This window comes from Chamaea fasciata, unplaced genomic scaffold (assembly GCF_029207755.1).
Source record: "Chamaea fasciata isolate MVZ Bird 193981 ecotype frontalis unplaced genomic scaffold, bChaFas1.0.hap1 SCAF_16, whole genome shotgun sequence".
NCBI classification, from domain to species: Eukaryota; Metazoa; Chordata; class Aves; order Passeriformes; family Sylviidae; genus Chamaea; species Chamaea fasciata.
In genome coordinates, this window is record NW_027094101.1 from 3,156,257 (window position 1) to 3,182,850 (window position 26,594).

Genomic DNA, 26,594 nt, shown 5'->3' on the forward strand with positions numbered 1-26,594 from the left:
CTTGCCTTGGTGCTGGCAGGTTTGTCTTTGACAGTTGGACTTGATGATCTCAAAGGTTTCTTCCAGCCTTCATGGTTCCATGGTTCTATAACTAATATGGATTTTTATCTATTTTTGATGAGAAAAGCTATAAATTTCCCTCATCCTTCTATAAGTCACTCTGGAGGCCTATTACTTTTTTACCTTCTCCTTTTCACAGATCTCCAGGATGGTTTTTGCCAGCTGGGATTTTTTTGTATAACAAAAGCTGATGCGGTGAGAGTTTCAGCAGGATCGGGGTGTTGGTAACAGAGCTGGACACCTCAGTGATACACATTTGCACAGGTGATTGTGGTTCCTTGGTTGAGTGCCGCATCTCATGGGATTCATTTGATCAACTCCCAGGTGATCATTCTGAAAAACTCAGCGGACAGAAAAGAAAACCCCTCAGCAGCATTTCTGAAAAATCATTTAGTGTTGTTGAGCATTTGTGCTGAGTGTGTGATTCATGTGCTGGATAAGAATGTGCATTTGTACTCACTGTTACTGGTGCCTTGAAGCCACCCAGGCATGGGCTGTCTTTGTGTGGCCCCAAATAGGAATATTTATGGGGTAAGGCTGCCCTGGGGTGTCATCTGGGGTGGCAGTTTCAGTTTTTATTTCTGTTTCTTTTTTTGCTACTAAGAATACAAAGAGGAAAGGTGAATAATACACTTGAGGTTAATTAGACTCTTTCTGAAACTCTGTGTTCTAGAGAAGTATTGTGTTAATGACCCCTTGAGAACAAATTTAAATAAAGATTGGAGGAATTGAAACAAGATTGACTTCCCCAGGAATTTTGTGAGAACAATCTCTAATGTTATTTTTTTCAGTTGAGAAAGTTTATGACACTTGGAAATGTTTCAATGAATTTTATGGATCACAGAAATCCCAGGTGGAAAAACAGGAAAACAGACACGTTGAAGAGGAGAGAATGGATGATTCTACCAGAGCACAGCAGTCACGTACAGGGAGTGCAGTAAGTTCCATTTGTATATCATTTGTCCAGTGTTCCTTATCCACAAAAGCAGCAGCTTTCAGTCTGTGCTGAGCATGGAAGCCAGTGCCATCTCCTGTTTCCCAGGATGCTGGAGATCAGTCTGTGACTTTTAGCTACACCATCCATTTCCAGGACACTTTTTCTCTTGTATGGTTCCTCTTCCTAATGCCACAGCTCAAAAATGTTTCTAAACATTCAGGGAAGTTCTCAGTGATTGCTTTAATTTTGTGGGGGGTCTCATATTTGACTACTCTGGTACCTTGTGCTGTGGTGCAGGCAGCTTGTGCAGTTTGCAGGCAGCTCTGGGTCAGTACAGATCTGCAGACAGGTTCTCTGCAGCCATGCCAGGAATGTTGCTTTGGGCAAAACGTCATCTTAAAGTAGTGCTAGAAAACTTCACTTAAGTCTATGTAGAATGCTTCTGGTACAGGATAAACATGTTTTACCGAGTTTAGGAGCTGGAAGAGCACTAGTCATTCGGTAAAAGTGATCGTCAGCAGTTGCACCAGCACAGTTTCTGAACACAGAGCAAACTGATTTATTACCAGTTCCCTGCTGGAATTAATCCAAAGGCTGACAGGGGTATTTTTCATTTGTTTGTATTTTTAGTCTTGCTGACCAGAGAGGTTACTTAGGAATAGCTGGTAGAAATTTTAAGATGTGCGGTTTGCTGGGGAGATAAAATATGCCAAAATGGCATAACGAGCTATCAACACTAAAGCAGCTGGGGGAGGTCTATAATCTATACGCTATTAACAAAATGAAAAAGGCAATGGGCAGGCCACAGGCCTGGGGCAGGAGAGCCAGCCTTTTCCTTGCCCTGTTTCCTGCTTTGTATGTGCCCACCCCAGTGGTGGCTGTTTGGCCCCTCGTTCAGTTTGAGGATGCTCCTGCTCTTGGATGATCCTGCTCCTGCCTTGGCCCTTGGGAAGGGCCCTGGGAACACCCTGCCCGTGACTGTGGTGTGCTGGGTATCCTTGAGTCCAGCTGCAGGGGAGTCAGTGAAGGTGATGCAGGCATCTCTGCTAACCTGCTTTGGGATAGAAATTCCTCTAAGAGGCACCACCACAACATTTCGCTGGCTTCTGTGTGTTGCACCCTGTCTGGTGCTGAGCTGGAGCTTTGTCCAGTCTGTAGTTTTTCATACCTCTACATGAAATGGGAAGAAGAAGGGAAAGGAGAAAGGCAAGAAAAGTCAGTATCTCTGTGTCAGACTACAGGAGAAGTTCCTTCTGGTCCATGGAGAGTACAGGAAGGGCTGGTATTAAACTCCCTGCCCAGGGACTGTGGATTATCCTCTCTACTACAGTAAATTATTTTTTTTTCTACTAATTTTTCACCCTTAGAAGTGCCTTCCTTTAGTTCAAGTAAAAATATGTGAGGAAAGATCGTTCCTTATCTCAGCTCAATAAATGATTAATCCAGGAATAAAAGTAATGCATCCTGGATCTGAAAACTTCTTCTCTCTGTCCTTTTATTGTGGTGGTGTTGCTCTCCCAGAACTAAAAAAAAGCGCGCAAGTTTAAATTTGTGGGAGATGGAGAGTGAACGTCTTGGAGCTCAAACAGAAACATAACAACGTGTCGGTAACAGCAAAGAACTTCGCGGGGTTGTTTTTCTGTCTCGAGCTGAACAAGCAGGACCTCAGCTCCCCTTTCCGGCGGAGAGTTTCCGTTCACAGCCCGTTCGGGGGGAAGGGAAGGGAAGCAAAGCCGGCGGCCGCAGCGGATCCCCCGGCACGGTTCTCGAAGGCGGCACCGGGCGGCGGGAGGGGCGGCCGGCGGGGCGGGGCGGCGGCTCCCGGGCACCTGGAGCGGGAGAGCCGGGGCCGGGCAGCCTCTCGCAGCGGCCGGGTGGGGAGCGAGGTAAGCGGCCGCGATGGGCACCGCCGGGCTGGGCAGGGCCGGGGGCTGCAGCGGGCAGCGCTGGCCGCAGGGTCCGAGCGGGGGCTGCGCCACGGCGGGGCTGGAGGGAGGGAGGGAGGACACTCCGCGCACCGGAGCGGGAGGAGCCATCTCAGCCCCGACAGGTGGCTGCCGCTTACAAACGGCTGCTGCTCATTTAGAGTGATGGAACCGTGAGGGTTGGACTGCGGGCATGTCAGGGATGTACTCGGCTTCTGCTCGCTGAAAGGTGGATAACCCACCCAGCGCGGTGCCCAGAGCTTGGTGTCAGCCCTGCCGCACGGACGGCGCCTCGCAGCTTTATCGCCCCGTTAGTCACTCCGAGCTTCCTCTGCCTTCAGCGGGAAGGGCTGCTCCCGTGGGAGAACCAGCCACACTTCCCTGAGGTATTTAGCCAGTGTGTCACTCTCCCCTCTGAGGTGTGGCAGCAGCCTGCCTGGGATCACAGCCTACAGCGTGACATTTCACTGTGGTGTGGGTTGCATGCTGGTTTCTGCTAGCTAGCGAATGGATGTGGCACTGTATTTTCCAAGTGGCAGGCTGTGAGTTTTTTGTGTTACAATAGGTAACGGGAATTTGTACTAAATAGGTGGGGAAAATCTCGGGCTTCAATTTTCGTGTTCTTTGTGGTCCTTCACTCTGTCACTCCCTCAAAACACACAGACTTACTATTTAACCTTCAAAGGCTGGAACGTTTCTATGCAGAATACTTAATGCACATCTGAAAGCCAAATCTTCATGTCCTGTATTTTGTCGCTAAGCCGTTGTCGTTAGTAATGCTCTGTTGGTAAAGCAAACCTGCAGGCAGTGGCAGTGCACGGGAGCTGTGCTGACTTGTGCTTCCCCTGCCTGAGAGTCCCCACTGTCTCCTCTGCCAGCCCTACGACCTACGGCAGCCTGGCCCAGTTCTGCAGAAGCAGCCGGTCAGCGGCTCCAGAGATGAGTTCAAGGTGCGATAGTTCAGGTGTGGGTGCGTATCAGTCCCCTGCCCTTGTGACACAGCCCTAGCGCAGGATGAGGGTCAGAGCAGGCTGCGGGTGCTAAGGGATGGAGTTGAAACGGCACCTCTGCTGGGCTGATATGTCAGTACTCCGCCCAAAGCAATTGATCTCTACTTTTTCGAGGGTTTTTGTTGTTATTGTTTTGGTGGGGTTTTTTTTTTTGTAATTTTGGGTCTAGTCTTTTGGTTGTTTTTTCCTCCAAAGTAAGTTTGTCAGAAGGAGATTTACCCTGGAGAGTAATAAAGTTCTGGGGTGGTGTGGTATGGTTGTATGGGCAGGTATAAGAGGAACTGGAACTTTGCAGTGGTGTCCTCCTCATGTGTGGGTGAAAAAGTCTCTAATTGCCACTTGTATAGTCCATAGGTTGTGTATGTTCATTGTAGAATAGACCCTTAACGTGCTAATAGCCTACATTGGATTTTAATGGAGCTGCATTTTGTCTGGAAAAAGGGGTTTTCAGTTTATGCGAAATCATTTGTCAAACAATTTGAAAACTGTATATAAGAATCTTGACAAAACCAGTTCTCTTCTTTTGGCTGGTTCCTCCTAGCAATGTTCTGGTTTCTTGGTATTCCCAATATTCTGACAGATAAACTTTTTGTCTTCTCTCAGGGTCCTGTTAAATGCTGCTAGTGCAAATAGTAACAAGATAACTATTTCCTTAACAGGAAGTTATGCCAGAAATCACAAACAGAACAATGTCCTTTTTCAGTCCAAGATCCTTGAGTGTATGTAAACCCCTGTTTATTATCCAAGATGATCATATGTGCAGTCTTCATAAGCTTTTCTACTTGAACTGGTGAATGATACTCCTGTAACTGAGACTGCTCATTAAAGTATAATTTGCAGGTTGTACATGGAGAGGTATCCATTGCAAATGCAGAATAAACAGAGCTTTCTTTTAAGGTTTTAAGGCTTTAAGTCAGATTTGTTCTAGTAAGCAGTATCATCTAGACCTGGTGTTGTTGGCTGCCTTTCCACTGGAAGCAGAAAATTAATTCCAACCAGGTACTCAAAACCCACTTCCTTCTTTCCTTTTTTTTTTTTTTTTTTTTTTTTTTTTTTTTTTTTTTTTTTTTTTTTTTTTCCCCCCAGTTATTTCCTTCAAATACAAGTAGCTGGTTATGTTGGTTAATAGACTTAAAAAACTTGTTCTGCAAAGCAAGACTGAGTCCAGCTAAATGCAGAGAATGTGACAGTCTGCAGTTTGGAAATTTAGTCACAAGACTGACTTGCACTGATATGAAATGATTCTTGCTTCAGCCCTTTTTTCCCCATAAGGGTCAGACTAGGAGCTAGGTAATGTTTTCCAAGGGTTAAAGAAATAATGTAGAGTTATGTTTCTTATTCTTGCTAACCTTGCCTCTCTCTGCCAAGTATACTCTTCTTGCTCCTCAGTCCCCATTTTCTAATTTTAGTAGTTATATATCTCTGTGCTTCTGATTTTTCCAATGAATTAAGTTTGCCCTTGTGGTCAGAATTAGGAGAATAAAAACAACAAAGCAGCAAACACAGAGAGGTGCTCTCGAAGGAACCTTCAGGGAAAGGATTAGATCATTCAAAGTCATTGTCATATGTACTTCAGTCCACAGGAATTGGATCTGTGGGGCCTTTTGGGTGGAGAAGCAGGGATGTGTGTGGTAGATTAGGGAGAGTACTATGAATTTCACAGAATTAATGAAGTATCTGAACTTTCACCCACTCCATTTATACAAAAACTAAATGTGCCTCCGCTTAATAACGCTTTACTGGGCACTAAAATTTAACTACATATTGTAACGATTTTTAAGATGTTTCTGGGGGTGTTTATAATGCAGCGTTCTAAACTCAGGTGAAGAACTAGAAACCTGTCTGAGACACTGCATACACAAAGTAGCTGGCAGGCCTTCCCCAAAAACCCTATCTAAGCAACCACAGATGATACAAAGGATTTAACTTGCAAAGAAAGTGAACACGATGAAAATACTGTAGTCTTAGTATACTGTGGGGGAATTACAAGAGGAATGTTAAGTGGAAGGGATAAGGCAAAAAAGTGAGTAGGTGCAAAAAAAATAGACCAAGAGTAAATAAGGAGCAGAGCTCATGATGCTGGAGAGCAGGTGGAGGCAAACAGACACTTTTCTGCTTCCTTCTGCCTGGCTGCTCTCTGGACCCCGCTCTTACCAGGAGCAGCTGAGGGATAGGGAGAGGGGGATCTGGATCCTGGAAGGTGCCATTGCACTACAGGAGTAGGGAGTAAATCCATTTGGGCTCCAGATCCAACAAGCTGTTGGGAGAGACAGCAGCCTGCTGGCTGTGAGGAGGATGCTATCACTCTTCCTTCCCCGTTTGTTTATCTCTCCCTATGCAACAGTAAGTCTTTAGTGAGTCTTTAGTGCTACTGCGTGTCATCTGTCACCGGGAGGATCTTTTGTGGCAGAGGCACAATTTAGATTGCTTGAATTGATTTCAAGGTCTGAAATAGTAGAGTTGATGTTGGTTCCTGTAACTGACCCTGCTGACATCAATAAAAGCATAATGGGAGGCCTGTAAGAGGTGGTGTTTGTTGGTGCTGGTTGGGTACTTTGGCAATATACAGTAAAGATAAGTGGCTTTTGCTTCCGTGTATGATTCAGGCTGGTTCCATTGCTAATACATCATTTAGAGATGAGATTTTCTCCAGAGTAGTGTTTGATTAACGTCAATTCACAGGCCCTTTAGATTTTCTGAGAGGCTTTCCTGGTCTGTTGCAAAAGTGTTGAAACTGTTGGGACTGAGACAGCGGAGGGGTAGTGATCAGTACTGGAATCCAGCTGCTGATGCAGAATGTAAAACTCCAGCTTGTCTCTCAAACTCACTTTCGGCTTCCAGAAATCAGTCTGGTGTTTTGTTTTGGGTTGGTTTGTTTTTTTTTTTTTTCCATCATGAAGGTGCGTGGAACACATTAAACAGGACAAGGATTCATGAATAAAACTTGGGTAATGGTGAAACCCTGTGTAGTCATACTTAAAACTAAACTATCTTTATGGAAATAGAGCACATTCAGCCTTCTGAATCACTTCTTCCATGAGTTCTATTCCCTTCATTCACCATTATTAAGTTATCTATGATGTAGTTCTGGAATTCTCTGGTTTTATTCAATTTCAAGATGTGTGCAAATAGGATTTACTTCATGGAATCTTTTTTTTACTGAGGGATTACAGGTAAGGTGCTTGAAGGTCTAAGTGGCTTTCCTGAAACTTGATGCCAGGACAAAGTGCTATTTTGGCAAGACAGTCATGTTTGTTTTATTACACTCTACATAAGGATTAGTGTCTATAACAGAATATTACCTGTACAGGAAGGGATAACCTGGAATATTTTGTCAAGGCTGTTGATCTGTGACTTGAAGGCAGTTATTTTTCTGGGAAATGATCCAGAAGTACGAGTCTGCACTGTTTGGAGTTTCCTGGTCTATATCATTACAAGGTAGAACGATTTAAGCAGAAAGCACCCACCCTCCACAGATCTTCGAACTTATTTACGTACCAATGATCGTTAAATGCACTGATCTTAAACGCCTTTGCCCTCCAGAGAAGGTGCACAGGGTTTGTTTGTTTCAGCAAGATAAGTTGCTTGCTGAAATCCAGAAATGTAATCCACAAGTGGACGCCACTCTGTAAAAGGAAGATTTGTCAAGATCACGCTTTCTGTCTTTCACAAATAACCTCTGTCCTCCAGCTATTTTATTTTCCTTCTAAATAATTTTTAAAGGGAAAAACTAAGTCTAAATGTCCTATCTTTTCCCTGGCACTATGGTTTGCTGCATTCCATCATAGGCTGGAAGGAGATGGTTTAGTTTGAACATAACCTGCTTTGGGTTCTTTCCAGTGAGCTATGACTGGTCAGAAATGGATAAACTGCCAGATTTGAATTTGCCTCAGCATATATGGAAAATTTATTTCAAGTCCTTAAAACTTCATGAGTGGAGAAAAAGTGGTATTTTCAGATGCTGGGTTCAGTGTTAGAGTGTAAATGTCCCCGTGGATTTTCATAGTGATCCTGGCATGCAATGCATCATAAGACTCAAAGAAAATAAAGTGGATAATGATGGAGTCAACGGAGAACCCACCTTGGGCTTTTTTGAGTTTCTGAGGAAGCCTTTATGGGTACACCTTGAGGTCTCTCAAATGAGTAAGAGAAAGAAATGCTGGATGTATTTTCCAGCCAGGCTGATCTGTTTCTTCTGGTTGGTTGATGTCAGCAAGTTCATTGATATGGATGGCTGATGCTTTCTATCAGTTTGCTTCTGGGTAATGCTGAGTCTGCACCACCCATGCACTTCCATCAAAAGGTCTGGGCTCTCTACTGCTCCAATGAAGACCAGGCAAGCTGGCAAACTGTTTAGATCAGTGCTCAGCTTTCCAGCTGCCTTGCTGGCAAGCTTCCCAGCTTTTTTGGATAGCTGAGTCCGAGAAAGTTGGGTTCCTGGGAAACCAGTTTAAAAAAACCAGAAAAATGTAATTTTGCACACTCTTCAAAGGGAATTGTCTCAGAATTTTCTTCCCCCGAGAAAGTAATTTTTCCCTCTTTAGCTTTTCATTGCAGTTTGAAATATAAACCACATTTATAGGGGATGTCTAGTTTTCCAAGCAAGTCTTTGCAGAAGACCACGGCAGTCTTTTTCAAGAATCATTTCCATGCTTTTTAATAGAGTATAGGGACAGAATGTACTAATTCCTGAAGGGCTTCTACAAAAGTTCAGATATATTCTGAGCTAGCTCTCAAAAGATCACCGAGAGCTAAGTAGTTCCTGTCAATCTTCAAGAGATTCAGGCTTCTCATGAATCTCTCTTCTCTTTTAAGAGCCTTGGATTCATGGAGCGTTTATTAGTTTTTTTGGAGATAAGGAAAGAAGGCTCTGCTAATTACTCTTCTGCTTTCATGAGAATCTCACTCTGTCTCTAGGTGTGAAATTGTTGCCTGAAGAAACGCAAACGTCACTTAGGAGAGACTGTTTATGGTTTCTTTTTGGCAGCAGTCACACCCCGTCGTTTGCAGGAGCAGGGGTGATGCTTCGTGTGCTCCCATTGCCTGGTGTGCACTTACTGGATGTGCTGAATAGCTGGGCCTCAGAGCACCCTTCCTCACGCTGTGATCAAAGTGTAGTCAGTGCTCTGATTACAACGTAGGACTTCCAATTCAATCAATCCCTCGTGTTTATAACTCTTCAACTCAGGGTGCCAAACCTGGGCAGTGTTTTACAACGGTACCTCACGCTGCAAGATTTCAGACAGTGTTCCAAGCTCTTAAGGTGTGTAAATGACACAATAGTAATTTAAGAGCTTCTCTTGGCAGAACAAGATTTTGAAAAGCCCTCAGAAACTAGACGCTGTGTAAGTATCCATTTTGAAGATACTTTTCATATAATACTTCCTTTGCTGCAGTAAATATCACGAATAAAATCCACTGCAAATGAAACAGTTTGTTGAGACTCTACTGTTAAATGAGATTCAGCTCTGCTTTTCTAGGAATGGGGCCGAAATAAAAATAGGGTCCGATGGGCTTTGCCAGCCCTTTTGCCCTTTATTGTTTATTTTTCCCTTTCCTGCTGTGGAAGAGCTTGCCAGCTTAGGCAACTTGCATGGTGCCTTTAAGAACAAATGCTAAATTTTTTTTTTTTTGAATATGATTTTTGATTAATTACAAGAACTGCCTATTTAATTTGGTTTCTGTTTTTCTGATGTAACATTCCCTTTTTACTGACTCATGAGGACTCCCATTCAATAAATTCTAAGTCTGGCTTGTTTAATATTAAAATGGAGCACTCTGTAAGAAACCTAAAACTAGGCCTATTTAAAGGATTGAGGCATTAAACCATGAGGAGAGCCCTCATTAAGAATGAATCTCTAGATATTGTCAGCTCTGTACGAAACCATGGTACTGCAGGTCCCTTATTCACAACTAAGGCTTAGAGATGCCCTGCTAGCAAGGAACAGGGCAGGCTTCACGTCCTCTTTAGTTTTGGAAATGCAGTGAATTTTTTTGAGAAAATTTGTGCATTTGGCTTTTGCTGTTTAAGAAGGAGAGAGAGAACTTTGCGTTTTTTTCTTAATGCTTTGACATGCTTCTAAAACCTGGTCTCATTAGTGTTGGGAAAACTTCTGTGGCACTGCAGTTCTGTAGGTCTGGAGAGACCTAACTATAGAGAAATATGGGTTCCTATTTGACCTGCAGCCTCTGGTGATTTCCCAACGGTGATGAAGTTACAACCACTGCTGATTTATAGAGTTTTGTGTTATTTGTTAGTAGAATAGCAGAATCTTCTAAGTTGCTAAAATCTAGTTCCTTCTTTTTAATTTTTATGTACCTGCATCTGTTTCGTAATCAGGTCTGTAATCAGTCTTCCCATTAACATATTCATGAAGCAGTAGAGACAAAAATAAGGAAGATTTCATCCTTCAAACCAAGGACTTGTCATGTCTTATCATTACAATGAAGCCTTTGAAAATCCAGACTACCACTTCTCAGAGACATTGGAAATTGATAGAAGGTGAGTTTATTTAATTTTACTGTGGGACTGTGCCATAAGGAATAAAGTCATGTATATGCAGAAGATACTTCTTCTCTGGAGTTTTAATGTGTGGATTTATTTTAATCCCTCCTTCATGCTTTCATTCTCAGACAAATTTTTAAAACTGTTACCAGGAAGACAACGTTCAAGGGAAATGGTGTATTTACTTTTTACGTGTTGGATGAATTTCAGTTAAATGTATTTATGGAATAATGTTGTACATATTTTTTAGTTCCAGTAATTTTCACAATGGGCCATGACCTTGGATATCTTTGTTTTCCAAGCAGGTATTCCTGTTTAGTTAAAGTCTAAGCTAACTTCAGTTGAAGAAAATTTTAGCCTTCCTAATTCATTTGATGACCAAATCAGAACGACGGTGTTGAAGTTCTAAATACAAAATACCTCTCAGTATCAGAGTTTGTTTTATAACACACTCAATTTTGATGATAATAGGTAGCAAATTATTCAGGACACCTATTGAGGGTTTTTATGGCAGTCAGGGTTTTCTCTTTTTTTGCTTACACAGGGGGAGTTCTCAAAGGAATCCATTCTCTCACCAAACTCCTTATGATTCATCTCTGCACGGTTCCTATGGGGAACACAGAGGGAGGGAGCAGAACTACCCTGTGGCCATCCCAATGGCCTCCCTGGGACCTGCCTCTGACTACAGCCAGGATTTACCCAGCACAGGTCCATATGGGAATTTCACAGGTATGTAGTTCCTCATGTGACCAGCTTAGAGAATCCCTGGAACAAATAACAGTTGGCTCTGCCCCGAGGGAGCCCTGCAGCTCTGCAAAGCTCAGCTCTGTAAATATTTTTAACTTTTCTTTTTTTATGCAGTTCAGGTGTTTTATTAGCAAATCCATGGATTGTCTGTTGTATTAAGAGATCAATAAATATTGTCTTGTATGGACTGAGTAAGTTGTTGAGTAGTAGGATGTATATTGGAGTGGAATATGAGAGTTTTTTGAGGGAATAGGTTGCTGTGTTGGCAGTAGATCTGGATTTTGTCATAGGGTTGGCATTCTGTGTCTGTAAATAGCCCATAGCAGTTTGCAACTTTGTGTAACTCTGATTCCTTTCAACAGACAATCTTTCCTTTGAGCCTGAGCCAGAACTGACTTACACCCCACATTCCACCTTCCATCTTCTGGATTATCCCTATACTCATGGAATTTCCAGTGCATCAGAAGGTAAGGGTCGTGGTGCATCACAATATTGCATGTCAACCTCGCCCTCTATAAAATAACACTAATAAATATTTTAAAGCCTTCTTGTTCAGGTATACATATCTTCACATAATAAAAGGAGGCATAAATGGGGTGCTTCCACATCAGAGAGCTGATCTCCACACTGGGATGTGACACTGGGACTGGCCATTAGCTTACTGGGAAGGCCAGGCAAGGAAAGCTGTGGCTAAACTCATCTGTGTCATGGCTGGAAGGCAGATGCTTTTAGGGAGTGTTGTCACCTGTGTTTGAGTAAGTGGATGAAAGGAGGTGGAGAGAGCAGCTGTATTTTGGCCCCAGGGAAGTGGGAATTTGGCACATTTAACTCACTCAGCACGATGGACTGTCATTCTAAAATGATCCCCTTGAAGGCAGAGGGAGGATTTTTAAAGAAAGGTCTTGTCTACTAGGAAGAAAGTTTTGAATAATGAACATGCGCATCTGTGAATGGGTTAGATGGGATTCTCTATGACAGCTGAAGACTGGGCTCAGTTCTTCTCTTCCAGCATTTATCTGAAAAAGTGTTTGTGACTACCAAAGACAACCAGGGAAGAAGTGAGTGGGCGAGTGTGTTTGCATGAAGTTAGTGAGATGGAAGGGTAGACTTTTAACTTGTTCTTGTGAAAGTGAAATCTGGATTTCTGAAGTCAAATTGTCAGGGCTATCTTGGCTTCCTGTGGAATGTTTGTTATTTAGACAGCTTCATTCGGAGACGCAACCGAAGACCCCCTGATGAGACCTTCAGGACCTCTTCCAGCATGATTGAAACAGATCCAGAGTGCAGTGAAGGTAGGGGATTGGATAAGTGGTTCATTATTTCACAGTGTCTTGTATAAGGATGGTGTGGTTGATGCTGCTCTTAGATTCTCACCAGAATTGCATGTACGGCACTGCTGTGGCTATGGGGGCAAGGTTTGTGTTATGGTAGTGACTAATCCTTTGTACTTTCCTAACACACTCAAATCCCATGGTAAATGAAATGTATGAAGGTGTTAAATTGTAGAAAGAAATGCTAAGCTCTTTATTAGAATTTGTTTGACCAGCTAATAGACTGTTTTCAGCCCCTGTGCCTGGAATTAGCATCAAATTCCAACTATGCAGAAGCAGCCTGATTGTCAGGGCATAGAGATGTGTCTGTGGCATAGGTAGTGCTCAGTACGGGCACTAACATCAACTAAAATTACAGGAGAAATAAAGCAGAAGTTTAGCTTTCAAGTCAATATGTAACATCATAGAAGTGTAACTATCAAACAGTGATCAAGCAATGGACCAGAATCTTGGAGTCTTGTCAGTTTTTTATTTTCCTTTATATTGCAGCTCTTTCTATGAACATTATTGGACTACTTACTTGCATCTGATTTAGACTTCTGAGGGAGCTGAAGATATTCTGGGCAATATTACAAAGTCTCAGCTTGCACACCTTGGTAGCAGTGTAAATGGGGGATGTTGTTATATCCATTTCAGGTTGTGTGTAAAAATTACTGTATTCTTATCCCCAAATTTTGTTTTTTGCAAGGGTTTGATGCAGAGAAAGATTTAGTTGGAAGTCTTGCATGTATGTCCGCCAAAGAGAGGATTAAAGCAATCCAGAAGATGCCAGAGACCATGAGAAAAAAGAGAGAGATCAGGTAAAAAAATAGAAGTTTATCTGTTTTTTTTCAAAAACATTTATTTCTAGCAACATCTAGCTATCAGTTATGGGGAGTTGCCATTTGCTGAGCTTTGGTTTGTCACTTTATGACAAAGTACTTTTTAATGCACTTTAAAAAAGGTAATGTCTTGCAAGAGAAAGTAATTTAATGGTGGAGACAAGAAGAATCTCTCATGATAACATAAAACAGAATAGCAAGGTCCTGAGATTTAGTTATAAATGGTGACCTGAGATTTCTTTTCGAAGGAAACTTGGATGTTGGTCTGAGAAGAGACCACATGATCTCAACCATCCTTTTATCTCCTCACAAAATATATTTAAATTCTGCTGCCAGTATGAGTTAGTGGTGGGGTTAGAACATGCTGTCATAGCAGGGACAGGAGCCAAGGTATCAGCTAATATAAAATGAACCAGTAAGAACATCTCTGTGTTATACTAATTCTGTTCATGTGCATAGGGGTGAAACTGTATTTGCAGCATCTTCTTTGGCTTCTTGATTCAATTACAACTCATACTATAATTCTTGTCACCCCTGCCCTGCTCTTCCACAGAAATAAAGTTCTTAAAGAAATATCCAAAAAATCAAGGCACCGTGGTGCTCAGCCTTCCTGCTGTACACAGTGTCTGCAGGGAGCAGCAGTGGTAAGTGCCAGAAACTTCTGTCAGTCACAACAGAGCAAACCACTCCAGCTGCAATGTTATCACCGTCTCCAGAGGAATCTGGTGTCTTGCTTCATGTTACTTACCAAAGATCCAGTTAATTGCTGCGGTGTTCATTAATAATGACTTGCACTTTAGTAGCCCTTAGGAACACCAGTTAACCATCCTATGGTGCATGGAACGGAGCAAATCCATTCTTAACATCAAAATGAAGCTGTAACATTAAAAAGTGAAGCTTTATTATGTGAAATTGAGTCCTGTTTGCTTGCTGAGATTCATCTCTCTCCTCTTTTTCCCTCAGTCATTTCGGCGATTTGGAAACACCCTTTCAGAATATTTTAACCAACTGCGGGTGTGGCACAAGACTCTGAAGATCATTGGTGCTGAGTTTGGAACAAGTGTTCTTTCTTACTTTGTTTTCTTGAAGTGGCTGCTAAATTTTAACATCTTCTCATTCCTCATAAACTTCAGTTTCATCACAATTCCTCAGTTTCTTGCAGCAGAACCAAATAACCTTTCATTCACGGGCCTGGAGCTGTTCACTGGAGCTGTAAGTATTTCAATTTAATCACACCTATGGTTTCATGATAAGGAATAGGACAGCTCCCACCTCCAGTAATTCATCTTCAGATGATGATGCTTTCCACCACGGAGTGATAGCAAATATTCTGAATGATGTCCTTGTCTTTTCAGGGTTATTTTCAACAAACAGTGCTCTACTATGGCTTTTACACCAATGCTACAATCAGTAAAATAGAGAATGGTCCCTCTTACAACATGCAGCTGGCCTACATTTTCACTGTTGGGATATATTTTGTCATCTGTTTTCTTATCTTGTTGTTCAGGTAAACTGACTGTGAATTGCTATTTTTCTTATATTAAGTGGAAAATAGGCACACAATAAAAAACCCTATCCTGTCAGCAGTTAGAAGTAACAATTACTTGAGTATATTTCTGTAAGTCCTTATTTACAGGTGTAGAGTTTAAGTAGAAATTTCTGCTCAAAAGACAGTCTCCAGGAATCAAACCTTTATTACAGAAATTAAAAATAACTTCAAAATAGTAAGGGATATAAAGAGAATCCCACTTCAAACTGGGACTATTGTGACCCCCTTTAGCAAGCTGTTGGTCCTAACATTGTTTCTTATTGATGGGGACTTCCAGAGGTAAAGATTGTCAGCAACAATCTTGAGATGGAAATGCGAGGGTTTCTTACATTAAAGTTTATTTTCCATGTTGTCGTTTGTGACATGCTCTGACATAGGCCCAATAAACTTGTGATGGGATGGAAAATCTCCCTCCTTGCCCTGCTGTACACACTTGATGAATTTCCCTGTTACACATCTGACCAATTTAATTTTCATTGCAGCATGGCAAAATTCTTCTCCAGGAACTTGGTTAACCCTCACAAATTCTCTGTGAATGCCAGCAAGCTGCTCTGCACTTGGGACTTCAATATAACCAATGAAAAAGCTGTGAAGCTGAAACAAAAGAATCTCCACACACAAATAAAGGTACAAACCACAGGAGGCACAAAACTAATGTGTGTGAGTCATTCTTTTTAGAGACTTAGTTGTGCATGCAAATGTGTGTGAACACATCCAAGTCTCTGGCAGAGTGACACAATTGTGCTAGTCCTGTGCCTTAGAGATTTAAATCTTCCTGACTTCCTTTGTTTCATTTGGTCTGAGCTCCTGCCATTGGCTTAGCTGTTTGATTTCCTTTTCTCTTTAAGCTACACATAAATATTTATATGCTTCTGTTCTATTGAATGAATCTCTCTGACTATTAAATATTTGCCATACAGAGTACTTCTTCTGTTTTTTCTCCTTCCTACTATTTTAATACTTTATAAACAAAAGGCAGGCTAGAAATATTATCTGTGAAACCTGACTTGTAGGATAGGAACACAAAGTTGTCCAGTAAATGTTCCTAGGGTATTTCTCTCCCCATCTTCTAGAGCAATATTCTTTCATTCAGTTTCTCTGATAGTTCCTTGAAAAAAGTTTTGCCTTATGCTGTTGACTAAGAACTTCTTCATTAGGAATTGTTTCTTTACAGGAAGACCTCACTGAAGTAAACAAAGAAGTTCTAAATTTTTCTGTGATGGAGAGACTTCTTCGTATTGCTATTCACCTCATTGCTTGGGCTGCTTCCCTGGGAACAGCAGTAGCTGCTTGTACTGGTGTTTACTTCCTCTCCATTAATAACCTCGAGGTAAGGCCAGAATCTGCATTTTTCCACAGAGCTATTTCACACTGAGCACGAGCACCGGGCTGTTCACTACGAGGAGCACAGGGAAGCAGAGCTGTTGTTGCTGCCAGAGCACATACAAATTCTGCTGGACTTAAAGAGAGATTTTGCAGGGCCTGCCCCACTGGGGACTATGGCAAAAGTGTGGGACCTGAGGGATCTGAGCAAATCTCCCTCCTGTCTCCAGCAGCTGCTGCCTGGGCCCATGGTCAGCTTAGGGACAGGGCATCTGGTGACCTGGGGAGAAACAACAAGAGGCAGTTCCAGCAAAACCTGCCCCTTCTTCCCCATTTGGGCTGGGGCTCCTACCCTTGGTCTCACATACTTTAGGGGAAGGGAAGAGGGTCACTGTGCCCACAGAAACATGGCAGTCTCTAACCTGAGAACATACAGGGAGGTGAGCCAGGGGGCTTCCCTGTGGACACACCTTGAGGTAGCATTTTGGTTAAGCCTCTAAATTTGGGTTGTCTGATTATGTTCTTTTCCTTTCTAAGCTGTTTATGAAAGGGTATAGAAGTGATCTAGAGGGCCAAGCTGCCATGTTGGTGCTACCTGTGATTGTATCTCTTCTCAACACATTGATTCCATTCTTCTTCTCCTGGCTTGGGCATCTGGAGAAGTTTCAGACTCCTGGACAGCACATATATGTCACTATTACCAGGTATTTCTTGCTGCCACTTCTTAGTGCTTAAGGCCTGAAGTTGTCTGAGTTCTTTTTGATACAAAGCTGTGTCTGGGTGGTGTAGGGGGAATAGGGAGCTATGGAGGAGAATTCATCTTCTCCAAAGGCTCCTGTAAACTCTTGTCTCCGTGACCTTTTGTCTTTCATGAGCTTCTGGGATGTATGTGTCTGCATGAGGATGAGGAATGGTTTCCCTCCCAGCTGGGTGCACTGTGACACTGGGTTTGTAGCATTCCTTGATGGCCCCTCCCCAGGAAAGGAAGGGAAGTAGAGAGAGGACTGAGGTCATCTCACTTAAAAGCAGATGCCTGGAATTGACACTGTCTAACCCTGGTGTTCCTCAGCCCTCCCTCCCCTGAGGAGTCCCCACACCCAGCCAGCAGCCTGTTAAGCAGATGTTGTGCCAAGGTTGTCATGCCCAGCTCCCCTTCTGCCAGGACAATAGAACAATGCTACACCTGGCCTCCCAGGAGAGCTCCTGTTAGTCCTGGCACTCTGCAGTGCCAGGAGGAGGTAAAAAAGTGTAACCAACAGTCATCCTGCCATCACTCCCCCAGGTATGGACCCGCTTTTGGTGCAGTTACTGTTACTTCTTCTTTTTAGAAATATCATCCTGAAAATGTCATTTGTTGGAATACTGTGCTACTACTGGCTTAACATCGTGGCTACCTCAGAGTCACAGGTAAAGTTTCAAAAACACAAACCTCTGATTTGCAGTGCCAAGTTAGGAACCACTTGGATAAGTGACTTGCTTCAGCAAAGAGAAGTACATGTGGTGTCTTGGGAAGCTGAGTTTCCTACCTTAGTAGTTTTTATTAGCAACTTGAGAGAAATCAACTGTGGAAAAAAATGAATGGCCCAGCTCAAGTCTCAGCTGGACGGGAGCATTGTTCACTGAGAAGTCAACTATGATTTGCCAGGCTAATAGAATATATTTGATCAAGATTTCAGATCTTTGATCAAGTTTCAGATGCCCAAGCATTCGGGAACAATGTTTAAATCATTTTTAACTTCTCGTATGATTTTGTTTTTGTTTTCTTTTTCTTCTGTTTCTTAAAGTGCTGGGAAACTTTGGTTGGCCAAGATATCTATCGTCTTGTTCTAGTTGACTTCATATTTTGTTTGCTTGGCTCTTTCTTTGGGGAGTTTTTACGAAGGTGAGTACTACTTTTCTAATCTTGTTTTCATTCATTAACCAAAGGTATGATCCGTTTTCTCCATGTGAGAAAAATCCAGCAGAAGCATGGCTGTGGCGCCACTGAAGTTTCCTTGATTTTCCCTACCAGGCAGAGTCTCTGTGTACATGCCTTGAGTATACATTGCTGTTCCCCCTTAGAGGGAGGTCAAAGTGTCCTTTTTCCCCTTTGGAGATGGAAACATCTCCAGGGAGGGAAGGAAGGTGCAGGGAGGAAGCCACATTCTACTCTCATGGATTTCTTGAGAGTGAGGTGGCAACCAGTTGTCTCAAGTGTTAAACCCATCTTTTCTGCATAAGCATGGGCACACTGCTGCCTTTCCTTGGTGTACCCCACTGTGGCTTCTTCCCTCTCAGTTATGTCACTATAGTGTCCGCAAGTTTAAAATCTGATTTTATCTGTCTTATTAAACATATAATGAGTCTCTCAAATGTAGAGGTCTGCAGCATGACAAATGAGAAAGTATTGTGGACTGGATGTCAGTATAGCTCCATTTGTAAGAAAGAAGTCATTTGCTTCTGACATCTGCTGTGTGAACTTTCCTAGTGCCAAACATTGCTTATGGCTTAGGCAGTATTCAAGTGTTTGCCAGCTCTACAGAGCATTTAGATCCCTGGCCGTACTTTAGCGTAAGAGATCCATTGTTTGCTCTCTGCCCATGATTTGAATAAGACTGGTTTACAAGGTAGGGCTTTGTTAATTTTCTGCTAAATTAATACAAAACAATGTTGAGAAGTTCTTGAAGACTTTTGCTCCGTGGCTCTTGCCAGTATACTTTAATCCTCCTATTCTTGTGTTCAGTAGGAAACCACCTCCGAGAAAAAGGTCACAGAACTAAAACTGCAATGTTAGCTGTGATGAATTGCCTCCCCTAAGTTGGGCAAAAGCACCTGACATTGGCCCGTGAAAGGTTAAAAAGTACAATTGCTTTTATTTAATATTTTGTGCTCAGAGTAACCTCCTGAAAGCCCTGCTCTGTTGATGATGCAGTTGATAAGGTGGCATCAAGACGTGATAGTTACCAAAATCTTTATTGCTCTCTCTACAATAAGCAAAAAACTGAGTCTCCCCAGCTCAAGAAAAATGAGGTGGCTAAAAGGAATTGTTGGTCCTCAGTAGGAATCCTCTCAGTACTTGCTTACCTGTCTGTTTCAGCTCCTTGCAACCTCAGTTAGTTTGAAGTAGGATGTATTTGAGGGTACATTAAGAGTAGCAGTGTACGAATTTCATTATTTTCTTATTGAGCCTGAAAATTCTTAGGACCTGAGAAAGCTGTTACAGTTTTATCTGAGGCCCCTTGACATTTCAGCTGCTTAAGCACAAGGATACTTGAGCTTAAAGTAACAAGTAGTTACTATAGTGTAGGTATGTACTGACACAGCAAGAAATCCTTGTTGGTTTTCTGTTTCAGCTGTGTGAAATATATGCTAGGTCTTACTTCAACCCTGCTTTGTTTTACAGGATTTTTTTTTTTTTTTTGCCAAATTGTTTTGTTTTTGCTGTGCTGTCTAACAAATTAGCTGTGGCTGCTTTGCGTGACACTAATGCAACCTCTAAATAATTTGTCACTGATGCTTGTATTCAGAAGGTGATTTTCAGGGATTTCTACAGAGGACTTTGACATTTAGCAAATGCTTTTGTGCTACAGTTTTTGTTTTCCCCCACCCCAGAATTATTGGAACCACAGTCTGCGTGAGCCTGGGCCTGCCAGAATTTGATATTGGAAGAAATGTTTTAGATTTGATCTATGCACAGACTTTGACCTGGTAAGTGTTAAATTTACAGCCAAAACTTCATTTGCACATAGAAGTATCATGGAAAAACTCTTATTCTGATGTTTGTGGGTGCTTCCCAGAAAGAACAGGATAAATGACCAGGAGATGAGCTGTTCAGTGCCTTTGGCAAGGATTGTGACTTGCCAAAGTAGTTACGTGGGCAGTAACAGTAACTTCAGTCAGTAGTTTACTTGGTGGCCACCTGGTCTGGGAGAAACCTGATAGGTTCCTGCAGGAATATGCTCGAGTTTTGTTTACTTCCCCACTGGGATGATGTTCTTGTTCAAATAATCTCAGTCTTAAATGCTGCAAAAGTTGCCTTACTTCTAACAACAAGTATGTTATTCCAGTCATAAGAGGGTTCTGCAGATCTGTACATAGATATGTGTGATTACAATTGTGTATTTTCCAACGTGTACTGCTAGGGGATCAAGAGTAGCAAAATCACATTTCAAAATAATCCCAAGCTATCTGTATATGAAGTTATTGTGGTATTTTTCTGCTTTCAGTGCACTGAGAACTGAATGATGAATGGTGAATATGTAATTTTTTTCTCCTATAAATCCTTTCTTGTAGGATTGGTATCCTGTTCTCTCCCCTGCTGCCTGGCATCCAGACAATAGCAATTTTTATAGTCTTTTTTGTGAAAAAGGTAACAAACTTTACATGTATTCATCATAAATAATAAAGAAGTAAAATTAAAGGGTGGAGAACTTACAGTGGACAAGTGCATATGTCAATATAGAAACTCAGCCTCTAGCTGTGACTTTGGCCTCCCAGTTACTCCCCAGCAATTCCCCCCCTGTGAAATTATCTAGGTGTAAGCAGAGTGATTCAGCTAAAGATCATGGTGGAAATGTCTTCTTTTCAGAATTCTTTGTCTCAGTAGTATGACCAGATAAGTTGTTTGTTGGGTCATAAAGCAGTTTGTGGTGCTGAATATAGAACAGAGCTGTAGGTAGAAAGATGGATTCGAATTTCCCTGAACCCTGAGTTTGCATATGCTACAAAAACCAACCCTACCCAACAGATTTCTGAAGAACCCATCAGAACCTCATTTTGCCTCTTACTATTTTAAGACTATATTCTTGAAGTTTTCTAAAACTACACTATGTCTATCAAATCCACATAAAAATTTTTCTTGGAAACTTCTGATAGGTGCTCTTTCAGCAATTTCAGTGGGATTGACTTAAACCAAGTTGAAGTGGCAGGGAACAGCATTCCAAAGTACCTTCATCTCTTTAAAGGTCAGTCTGATGAGGAATTGCCAGCCCCCTCGCAAAGTCTGGACAACTGCTCAAATGGCGACATCCTTCCTTTTCCTGCTGTTTTGTCCTTCCTTCCTTGGAGTCCTGTGTGTCATTGGAGTCACTGTCTGGAGGTATGGAAGATCACTGGCATTCAAGCCTACTAAATTATGCTGTGTGACCTGATACTGGGCAGAAGAGTCTGCACTTCTCTATAAAAGAAATTATATTAATTGCTGGTGGAAGGTTTCAGTGTTCATGGGATGTTCTGTATTCTGAAAACAAGACTTGCTCCCTGAGCTTGCTTGGCTCACTGAGCAGCTTGTCTCATGAGAAAGTGGGGGGGAGAGACAAAGTTGCATTGAAGTTTTAGATTCCTAATTAAATGCATCAAATTTTACTTTTCTCTCCTCTTAAAAAAGTTTCTGTGACCAAGTCCTAGTTCCTAGCTTACTTATAGTATAGGTGATTCTGGGTCTGCAGCAGAAAAACACCTGGGAAAACTCAGCTGAGATCAGCTTCTGGATTATTTATGAACTTCAGAGTCTCTTTCTGCAGGCAGTGCTGATCTGTAATAATGCAGCTGAGTTGTTACCAGTATTTCAAAGATGCTTTGGTTTTGTGTGTGTTACTCTGGTCACAGGAAGAAGGGCAGCATGGATACACTTTCCTCTTGACAATAGTCAGCATCATTATTTCGATGTTTAGTGAGACAAGTGACTACACATGGAACCAGATGGGATGAAAGCTATCAGAGCTATCATTTCCAGATGGCAAGTGGAAATTTCAGACTGTCTGGAGCGGTTCAGTTTCAAAGCAAACACTTTCCTATTTCAGTCTACCTGAAAATGTTAATTCTTAAAATGGGCTGTCTTATCTTACCACATTCTTTTGTTGCTGAAGATCTTCAGTGACTCATGTCTCTGAAGGCAAGGTGAAATGACGGTTCCTTGTGGTGAAATGTTAAAAAAATCCAGTTTTTCAATTTCCTATAGCATGTGCTACAGTGGTTGATGTTATATTTATGTCAAGATTGTGCTTACAGGGCTTGGTACTGATCTATTGCAGCAAGGATTCATGTCTCACTGCATAGTCTGGGATGGGCATTTAATGGCTGGAGAGGGACACAAGTTAAAAATGACATACAGATCATGGAACTACCCTGGGAGTCCAAAGACAGTAGAGGGCTATAGAAAACTGAGGAGCATCTTGCTGTACAAAACCACAATATTAACTAATTCACTGGTTAACATAAGAGTTAAGCAGCTATTTTTTCACACTTTCAGGTTAAAACCCTCAGAAGAATGTGGTCCTTTCAGAGGTTTGTCTTCGATGTATGCTGCAGTTCCTGGGTGGATACAAACACTGGAAAGTTACACTGCCTCCAAATGGGTAGTGTGGATCTACCATAACTTAATTACGAGTGCACTTTTCTTCTTCATCCTCTCTAGTTTTGTACTGTAAGTATCTGCTAATGAAAATAACCAGGAAAAGGCCTTAAGTGGAAAAAACTGGAAATGACAGAGTCATTCTGTGTTATCTGAAATGCATCTTGTATTGTTGACTCACTTAAATGTACCTTAAATGTACTTGAGTACAAGTCCATGCATTTTTTTGTCTTTTCCCAAAGAATGTTTTAAGCAATTTCATGCATTTGCCATGTTTTAAGCAAACCCATGTGTTTGCCATCCCTTGTGTAATTGTATACATCTATTTTACGTGTGTGTGTGTGTATAGAGATACGTGTATGTATGAATTTTAATGGGTTAAAATGAACAAGATACATTTCTATCTAGACACTGACTAGAATAAAGTGCTCATATGTTGAACCTCGTTTTCTTTTGTTTTGTTTAGAATTGTTACTTATCTTTACTGGCAAATAATACAAGGAAGAAAGACCATGAGCAAACTCTTACGTCAGCAAATTACTAATGTAAGTTTGGCTTTCAGCTGTATCTTTTGTATAATTTGGCTTCTCTGTTGATTGTCTCATCCAGCTTTGTGGGGCTGTAACCTGTTTTTCCTATAACTGTGCAAAGGAGGGTGGGAGCCCTTCCCCATGGGAGTTGCAGGGAAATCTAACTAACAAATAGAGTTGTAGCAAAAGAATTTTATCTTCAAGATGTGCTGCTGCAGCTCCCTCTGTAGACAGATTATTTTAGAACAGAAGGAATTATTTTGATCACTTGTTACTTACAGGCCATGAGCCTCTCAAGGATAATTAGTGCATTCCAGCTAATGATCAAATATGTCTTGACTACAGGCAGGAAAAGATAAGATGTTTTTACTCAAAAAGCTACTGGCACAGCAAAGGGCACAACGAAGCTCATCTGCACTGGGAGGAAGAGGCCAGCAGGTCAGTCTGACTGCTCAGCTTCTGCTCTTTAATTGCTTGGTACAGTTCCATGGGGCTCCTCCAGCTGTGCAAACAGGCTGCTGGGGTTTGGGAAAGGTCTGTACTTTAAACTTCATCTAAATGTTTATTACTTAACTCCAGACAGCAAAAGGATGCTGTGAAAGTTCCCTCACTATTTGTGCCAGACTGGAATTCAACCTGATAAGGATATAGAAAAGTCCTTACCCTCACTAGACATAATTTATGGTTATGAAACTTCAAGGAAACATTCCTAATGTTTATGTGCAGTGATGGTCACCAAAGGGTTTGGTCACACTTGAACCTTGCCTAGGCTAAGAAGGAGGCTGCCTCCCTCCCTAGTTATGGATTTCCTTAGGAGATTATGATTTGTGGTTATCTTCAGCTGAGGTAAAACTGAGTGCTTTGACCTAACCCCATTTTGAATCCCATGCAACACTGATAGACATCTACTGTCCTGTTTATTTTTCAAGGCAGTCCTGCCTGCTGACCCATCAAATTAGTGTTAAAATATGGACATGGAAATTCTGTCCAGTGTTTTTATTTGGGTTGAGTAAAAACTGCTTGACCTACCTACTGATAAAGTGTTTGGTAGGTCCCTCTCCTTCCTTGCAAAGAACCAAACACCCTTGTATGACTGGCTATCATTAAAATGATTATACAAATAAAAAACCAAATATGAATAATAATTTGTATTGATCTATTGTTAACTATAAATATATGTGTAATAATACAAATAAATATTGACTGTAAAAAGGTAAGCTGAATATGAACGGGCATTTTCTGTGTGCTGGGGATTTTCAAACAACCTGTGCCCATCTTGAGTGTCACAAGTGGGACTCCTGAGAGGGAGATTTGGTCACCCACCAAGTGTGGATGTTCTTGTAGTTGTTAAGGTCAGATTTCAGAAGGAGAAGCCAGAATGATCTTATTGTGATTTAGGAGAAAGGTCATCTCCCTGAGACAAGGGGGATGAGCAGTGCTGACCATATAGTCACAGCTGGAAACCAGAATTCAGAGTGCTGATGACAAACACTGTTTTTCAGAGAAGCTCCTCTTCACACCAGCCATCCAGGCAACCTGCCCAGGAGATGCCAGCCTACCCAGGAAGGGAATTTGACAGAAACCAAAACACATCCTACAATGAGGTGAGATGGTCAAAAGAGGGAAATGTAGATTCCCCTATACAGAATCTGGGGCATGACGTAGGTGATGGGTGTATGTGTAGCAAAGCACTGTATGCATGGAAATAACTTTAAAGATTAACTTGAACAGATATAAAAATGTGATCAGGATAGCTATTGAACACTCATAATCACAGACCTGCTCAAGACTTGGTTTTGGTACAGATAACTGGTACCTTTTCAAATACAAGATAATGTACACAGGAAGGAAATAATGACCTAAACCTGCTTGTGAATTTTGTTTCCAGCATCCCTTTTCTGCTGAGATCATGAGCAACAGTGACTTTCTACCAGGTAAGCAACTATGATGAAACACAGAAAGCTCTTAAAAATTCAGCTCAGTAAAAATGTTGGAGGTACAGTGTATGACAGCTGCATGTCAGGGACACAGCATTTTAGCATCTTGTATGAAGAGAAAACAAAATGACTGGGCTTGTGGGGTGAATATTTTCTATAGGTTGTGCTTTTTGGTAGCTTGTTTTGGTGTTGGTGGTGGCTTCTAAAGACCGACCACCAGCTTCTGTGTACTGGAGAGTGAAATTCCTGGGTAAATGAGCTATTTTCTCTTATGGGAGCACCCAACAGACAGGCAAGAACTTTAAATCACTTTAGAAACAGACTTCACATCTTGGCATGAATCTCAGAAGCGATTACTAATGCTGTAGAGTCCCTAGAACATCATCATGCTCAGCATAAAATTAAGCCAGGGGATCTTGCGCGGTAGTTTGAACTTCCACGTAACTTCATCCCAAAAACTTGTCAGAGGAGATCCCTAAAGAGCGCGGGCCGTTCTGGCGGGGGCGGCTGTCCCCCAGCAGCGCAGTGACCGCTGTCGGTGTGCCCTGTGCCCGGCAGGCTCGGAGCCCGGCGGCTCCCGGGCCGTGGCGCTCGCCCTGCGCGCCCGGGCAGCGGCGCTGGGGGAGGACGGCGGATTGCAGCCCTGAGCCCGGCCGGCACCGAGTGAAGGCGCTGTCCGCGGAAAGCAACCCTCGCTTGGACCAGTGGCTGAAAGGATCGCTCAGACATCTGTTTGTCGTCTAAATGGAAGAAAAAAAATTATAAGAACGGATTGCAAAATGCGTCGGGACTTCGGTGTTTTACTGCGATAGGGAATATGCACCTGTTGGGGCTGTTTTTGCAGCAGTGACACCCATCCCCCGGGACTGGCATCACCTCGATGCAATAAGGCTCCCTCCACAGCTGCACGTGTTGTTGTCTAAATACAAGGAAACTTGTGCCTAACTGTAAATAAAAGTTCTGTTTTAAAAATATTTTTCTAACAGTTACGTTGTTTAAACAGCTTTTATCTGACCTAAACCAAACCTGAATTATTGGTCAAATAAACAAACATATTGAAGTGCAGTTGTTGTTGCTATGGAAAGAGGCACATCTTTTCTTTTGCTCATAATTTAGGCTAAAGACAACCCAAACCCAGCCACCACAGGCACAGAAAAAAAGGCCAAACTTTACACACGATGCAAGAGCAGAGATTTGTTTGCCTGCACCTACAGCTGTGGGCCTGGCTGTGGGTATTGGACATGGACCTGGTGTCTGCACGGAGGATGGTGACTCAGCAGAGCCAGAAACTCAAGCAGCAACACAGGCTGGACCTTTGGAGCAAGGGCCCTTTGCCATGAAGAGTCATTTGCCCTTCAGCCCTGTCGGGCTCAGCAGTAACAGCAGAGGCCACAGGCCTCAGGAAGGGGCAGGACAGGATCTGGACATAAACCTACACATTCTGCAGGCTGTGCACCAGGAGGCTGAGATTGCTGCTTCTGCAGTGCAGGGGGGTGAGTGAACAAATGGAAGAAGCTCTTGTCATCCTGACAGGGAAAAGCACCTCCTTTGTGCTTCTTTGTGCCTGGAAGGAGCTCAGGATACAAAC

The 26,594-nt window shown here is 42.3% G+C and overlaps 1 protein-coding gene across 4 annotated transcripts; it reads left to right on the top strand.

The window, feature by feature from the left end:
* Positions 1–233: 233 nt before the first annotated feature.
* Positions 234–26,187, top strand: TMC5 (transmembrane channel like 5). Of its 4 annotated transcripts, XM_066198024.1 has the most exons (24): positions 234–324; positions 852–997; positions 10,273–10,434; positions 10,982–11,166; positions 11,547–11,651; positions 12,384–12,476; positions 13,204–13,315; positions 13,890–13,980; positions 14,300–14,548; positions 14,692–14,843; positions 15,368–15,512; positions 16,060–16,215; positions 16,746–16,912; positions 17,537–17,615; positions 17,993–18,090; positions 19,800–19,895; positions 20,481–20,556; positions 21,152–21,285; positions 22,438–22,611; positions 23,006–23,084; positions 23,415–23,507; positions 24,572–24,673; positions 24,958–25,003; positions 25,565–26,187. In XM_066198024.1, the coding sequence occupies exons 3-24, from the start codon at positions 10,361–10,363 to the stop codon at positions 25,651–25,653; spliced, it is 2,595 nt and encodes an 864-aa protein (XP_066054121.1). In that variant the 5' UTR covers positions 234–324; positions 852–997; positions 10,273–10,360; the 3' UTR covers positions 25,654–26,187. The 4 variants fall into 4 exon arrangements, with proteins under 4 accessions (XP_066054121.1, XP_066054120.1, XP_066054122.1 ...); XM_066198023.1 differs by lacking the exons at positions 234–324; positions 852–997 and adding an exon at positions 2,809–2,883; XM_066198025.1 differs by lacking the exons at positions 234–324; positions 852–997 and adding an exon at positions 2,963–3,308.
* Positions 26,188–26,594: the final 407 nt, after the last annotated feature.

What these genes read in the sequence shown, in the direction of transcription:
- TMC5 (XM_066198024.1), top strand. Translation starts at nt 10,361, where the DNA reads ATGTCTTATCATTACAATGAAGCCTTTGAAAATCCAGACTACCACTTC. An exon ending in GTCTGCAGGGAGCAGCAGTG is followed by an intron (nt 13,981 to 14,299) that starts GTAAGTGCCAGA and finishes TTTTTCCCTCAG; the next exon opens with TCATTTCGGCGATTTGGAAA. An exon ending in TACGTCAGCAAATTACTAAT is followed by an intron (nt 23,085 to 23,414) that starts GTAAGTTTGGCT and finishes TCTTGACTACAG; the next exon opens with GCAGGAAAAGATAAGATGTT.